General features: G+C 39.8%; 1 protein-coding gene across 1 annotated transcript in view; it reads right to left on the bottom strand.

Moving 5' to 3' along the window:
* The window catches only part of LOC102844347 (granzyme H-like), a 12,706-nt gene extending 9,514 nt beyond the window's left edge, over nt 1–3,192 (bottom strand). The window contains exon 1 of the mRNA XM_006903061.1: nt 3,138–3,192. Coding sequence (XP_006903123.1) covers nt 3,138–3,192 — 55 coding nt within the window. The remainder of the gene's footprint in view (nt 1–3,137) is intronic.
* Nucleotides 3,193–5,316: the final 2,124 nt, after the last annotated feature.

Raw genomic sequence — 5,316 nt, 5'->3', positions numbered from 1 at the left:
AGAAAAAACAGTGCAACAATGAATGAATGAAAACCCAAAATCTCTGTAAATGTTCATTAAAACAAATAAAATTTAATAATAATTTAAAAATGTTGTTGTTGTTGTTGTTGTTAGTGTTGTTGATTGATTATTGCCTTTGAGTTGAGCATGTCTCATAGGCACCCCATGAACAAATGGCCCGAAGACCTTCTATAACTAACAACTTTTATCAAAATTCATAGGCTTTCTAGAGGCATGTTTTTTATGGAGTTGATGCCACTTCTGTTTCCAAGCCTGTCATAGTATGTTATTGTTTTTATGTGCCATTGGATCAGCTGGGATGTACACCCTATGTAGAGCAGCCCTCAACACTTCCCTCTCCTGAGCCAGTCTCATTAATTCAGACACACAAACCTCCATTTCCACAGTTACTGTATCACACCATCTCTTCTGGCTTCTCCCTAAACTGTGCTGTCCATCCACCCTTCTGAGCATGATGTCCTTCTGCAAGGAACTATCCCTCTTGGCCACATGCCCAAAGTAAGTTAGTTGGAGCTTCAACATCCTAGCTTTCAATGAGATACTTGTTTTACCCTTTCCAAAACAGAGCTAATGTCTTTGTGGCAGTCTCTAGTACAACATGACAACTTGAAGGTATTTATTCTTATTCTGTTATTTAGGTCATTGTCCAGCTCTCAGAATCATAACAAGTAATTGAGAAGACCATGGCCTGGATTAGGTGTACCTTTGTATCTAGATTGACATCACTGCTCTTCTGCACTCTGGAGAGGTCCATGACATCAGATTTTCCCAATGCAATTTGTCTTTTGATTTCCTGACTACTGATAGTAAGATGGTTGATTGTGGATCCATGCAAGCTGTAACTGCTAACAACATCAATGTCTTCTCCATCTAATATGATGCTGCCTATTGGCTTAGTGGTGAGAATCTTTGTCTTCTTGATGTTGAGCTTCATGCCATATTGAAGACGGCAGTTCTTGATCTTTTGCAGCAAGAGCTTTAGGTCTTCTTCAGTTTTATCAAGCAAGTTTCTGTCATCTGCATATTGTAGGTTGTTAATGAGTCTTCCTTCAATTTTTATGCCACACTCTTCCTCATAAAGAACTGTCTACTTGTGTTTTATTGATTATACAAAAGAATTTCAGTGTGTGATCTAATTATGGCTAATGTTGGAGAATGAGAATTCCAGAACACTTCTAATTTTGCTCGTATGAAACCTATACATAGACCAAGAAGCTGTTGTTCAAATGCAGCAAGGAAACCTGAATGGTTTATATAAGAAAAGTATGTATCAGAACTGTATCTTTTCTCCAAATCTCATGAATACGTACGCTGAGCAAATCATTTGAAAAGCTGGATTTTAGGAAGAATAATGGGGGATCAGAATTGCAGGAAGACTCATTAACAACCTCTGTTATGTAGATGACACAATGTTGCTTGCTGAACAGGAGGAGTACCTGAACTACTTGGAGCAGATCAAAGACTATAGCCTTAAATATGGATTATATTTCAACATCATTAGGCAAAATTCCTAATCAGCACACCAATTATCAACATTGATAGATGGAGAAAAATTGAGGTTGTCAATTAATTCATCTTACTTGGATCACCATGAACACCCTTGGGACCAGAAATCTGGAGATCAGAAGACAGATTAAAGTGGACAAGCCAGCTGTTAGAGATCTCATTAAATTCCTACAGAGCAATGAGGTCAGTTTGAAGAATAAGATGGACCTGATTCTGGCCATGATCTTTCAAATCACTTGCTGTGCATCTGAAAACTGAACAATCTATAAGGATGACACAAGAACAGTTAATGCCTTTGAGCTGTGATCTTGAAGAAGAGTGTTGAATGTTTGGGCTGCCAAGAGATTGATCAGATATGTGTTGGATAAAGTGCAGATATAGTGATTCTTGGAAGCAAAGGAACAAAGCTTCATCTCACATACTTCGGGCATGTTGCTAGGAAAGCCTATTTCAAGGAGAGGGACCGCATACTATATAAAGGTAGAGGGTCAGCAAAGGAGAGAAAGAGCTTCAATGAGGTCAATTTGTGTGACTGTGGTAATGGGCCCAAGGGTATCACAGACTATGTTGATGGCACAGGATAGGCCAAGGTTCAGAACTATTATTCATAGGGTTGCTATGAATGGTATTGAACTTGGAGGCACCTAACAACAGCACTGTAATAAGATTAACAGCCTAACTATGCACATCTCTGGATCCACAGAGGGGAAGGAGTTGTGCTGCTATCTCTGAGGCTCTGCATCCCTGGCCCTTGAAATCCATCTGAGTCTCCTTGGTAGAAAGATGGGGTGATATCTTCCCATGCAATTTAAAGCATTGAAAACTCCCTGGTGGATCAGATAGGAGTTGGTTTTAACTCCACAGCAAACACTTCAACTTTGACTCTAATAATAAGCTTAAGCATGACAGCAATTGTTATAAGGATAGCATAGGGCCTGGAGGTGTTTCCATTTATTGTGCACTGCACAACAAACTCAACTCTACCTAAAACAACAACAATACCCCAATTCTTTGTGCTTTTGCTTCATTTTCCTGGGATAGGGGAGTGGGTAAGAAGTTGGCCCTTCAACCCAGATACCCTCGGTTTGAACCCAGCAGCTGCTCCAAATGAGAAAGATGGGAAAACTCCTCCTGTGCAATTTATAGGCTCTGAAAACATGGTGGAGAATAAATGATGAATTGGTTCTGACTTAAGAGTAATTTATTGTTGTTTAGCTTCTTGGCATGCAAAAAGGGGCTTTAGTTATTTACCTTCATCTTCTGCCAAATGTCTTTGTAAGAATAATCTGTTTCCCAGGGAATCAAGGGAAGTTACCACCTCATAAGCCTTTAAGTGGTGGCAGTCCTTTGTGATTTCACGTAAGCTGGGGAAATTTGACAAAAGCCAGGATAGTCTAATGCCTATGACCGTGTGCAGGCTGTCTAGTCATCCTTCCAGAACATCTATCCACTATGAGATTACTTCATCTGGGTTTGATATGGAAGCCGGTATCCATGAATTTTCTCGATTACATGGAAGGAATTCCTTACTAGCACTGGACAGAAGGGCCAGGAGTAGAAGTAATTCAGGGAAACAGGCTCAGGTTCCCAGGATGCACAGGGTCACTTACCTCCTACAGTTCCAGGAAGGAGGTGATAGGCCAACAGGAGCAGGAGTGGCTGCATCTTCTGAGGAAGGCTACCCAGGCTAAAGGTAATGGTTTCTACACCCAAAATAACCACAGTGCAATGAAGAGGGCCAGACCCAGTGACTTTATATCACACACATACGTCTGTGACTGGGGTAATTGGGGTGGGTGTTTCAGAGGCAGTGTGATTGGCACAGGACAGTGCAGGTTTTAGGCCTCTTATACATAGGCTTGCTATGAGTTGCACGTGACTCAATGGCACATAACAACGACAACAACAACAACAATAGTTATTTACTCTTTAGAAGGTCTCATGCATCAATTTTTTCCTCTTTAGATTGTGCATTTTCTTCTATAGCATGTATTGCTTAGTGCAATGCTAAATTTTGCCATTTCTACTGGAGATGATTTTGATTTGCATCTCTCTTAATGCAAGTGATTTTGAGCATTTCTTCATGTGTCTGTTGGCCACCTGAATATCTGCCTCTGTGAAAAGTCTTTCCATGTCTTTTGCTCATTTGGTAATTTTGTTATCAGTGTTCTTTTTTTTTTCCTCCCTGTGTAGCCCTGCAGGGTTCTGTAAACTTTTGATATGAGACCCTAGTCTAAATGGTATTGTCAAATGTCTTGATGTTTTTTTCTTAGTCAGTAGGTTTTCTTTTTACTCTGTTGACAAAAGTTTTTCATGCACACAGGGATTTAATCTTTAGAAAGCCCTGTTCATCCATTTTATTCTCTCCATTTATGCATATTATGCATTTCTGATTGTACTTTGCAGTTTCTTTATACCATAATCTAGGCCATCTAAGCTTGATCCCAGTTTGTCTCTGAAGAAATTTATCGTTTTGGGCTTTACTCTTAGGCCTTTGATGCACCTTGAGTTGATTTTTGGGTATGAGGTGAGATGTGGATCCTATTTCAGCTTTTGACTTGTAGTAGTTCTATTTTGATAGCACCATTTCCTGAAGAAGTTTTCATTTCCCTATTGGATATGTTTTATTTCATTGTTGAATATCAGTTGATCATAGATAAATGAGTCCAATTCTGAGTTCTCAATTCAGTTCCATTGTTCTATGTGCTTCTCATTGTCCAATATCATGCTGTTTTGGTTACTACCACTGTGCTTTGAGGTCAGGGAGTTCTTTGCCTCCTACTTCATTCTTGTTTTTCAGAAGTGCTTTGCTTATTTGGGGTGTCTTTCTTTCCAAGAAATAGCTGCATTACCATCACTTAAAAGCTTAGCGGGTTTTAGCCTCCTCCCTAGCTTCTCCTTACCAAGTGGCAAGCAGATTATTCTTACAAAGACCATTGGCAGAAGATGTGAAAGTAAGTAATTAAATCCCCTTAACTCATGCCAAGGAGTAAAACAACAATTAATTATTTGAATAAGAACATATTCATATTGGAAACTCAAGCAGGTCTCAGTATTATACTGCTCTCCCACAAGGATGCATTACTCACTTCACATTCATTTTGACACTTAATGCCAAGGTGCTTCATACAGGTTGTCAACATCTCTGTAAGGTGAAGGGACTGTCCACACACAAAGAGGCCTGGGCAGACACCTTCTTTGTCCTGATCAAGCAAGCTCTGTATCCCTTTCTAGATCCCCACAGCTCCTCGGCCTCACAACAACCTTTTGGTAGTGTGCTTTCTTTCTTTAATTAAAGACCTTTTATCAGAGTGAGCATAAAAATGTTTATAGACAAAAATGCCATCAACTGTTCAACTGTATTTTAATTTTTTATGGAGGGGGAATTAAAAAAATTATCAAATGGTATGGGAACAATAACTTTAGTTCTGTGGAAGGATGAAAGCAGAGAGCAAAGATGGCCTGAATGTAGGGTATTTCAGGCCAGTAGCACTGTGATGGCTGAAATTGTCAAGATCTCTGATAGTGTTCAAATTGGGTACCCCATTTTCAGCCATTGAGATCCATTGTCTAATTGACATTGTGTCTATATTGTATAACAAAAGAATTCTAGTCTTTTGGGATTAATGATGTCTTTCAGTAGAAGGGTATAACAGGAGCTTAGGCCACTCAGCAGTGGAGTGTCAGGAGAAGGGCAGGACTGGCTGGCTCCCCTGACTGTGGAAGATGTAAGCAGTGGGGGTTCCAAGAGATAGATAGAGGGAAAGACACTCAAAGGAAAAAAGGCAT

Source organism: Elephantulus edwardii, unplaced genomic scaffold, assembly GCF_000299155.1.
Source record: "Elephantulus edwardii isolate Elephantulus edwardi_28Jun2011 unplaced genomic scaffold, EleEdw1.0 scaffold00503, whole genome shotgun sequence".
Lineage (NCBI taxonomy): Eukaryota > Metazoa > Chordata > Mammalia > Macroscelidea > Macroscelididae > Elephantulus > Elephantulus edwardii.
The sequence above is the reverse complement of the archived record's forward strand: the minus strand, read 5'-3'. Positions and strand labels throughout refer to the sequence as shown.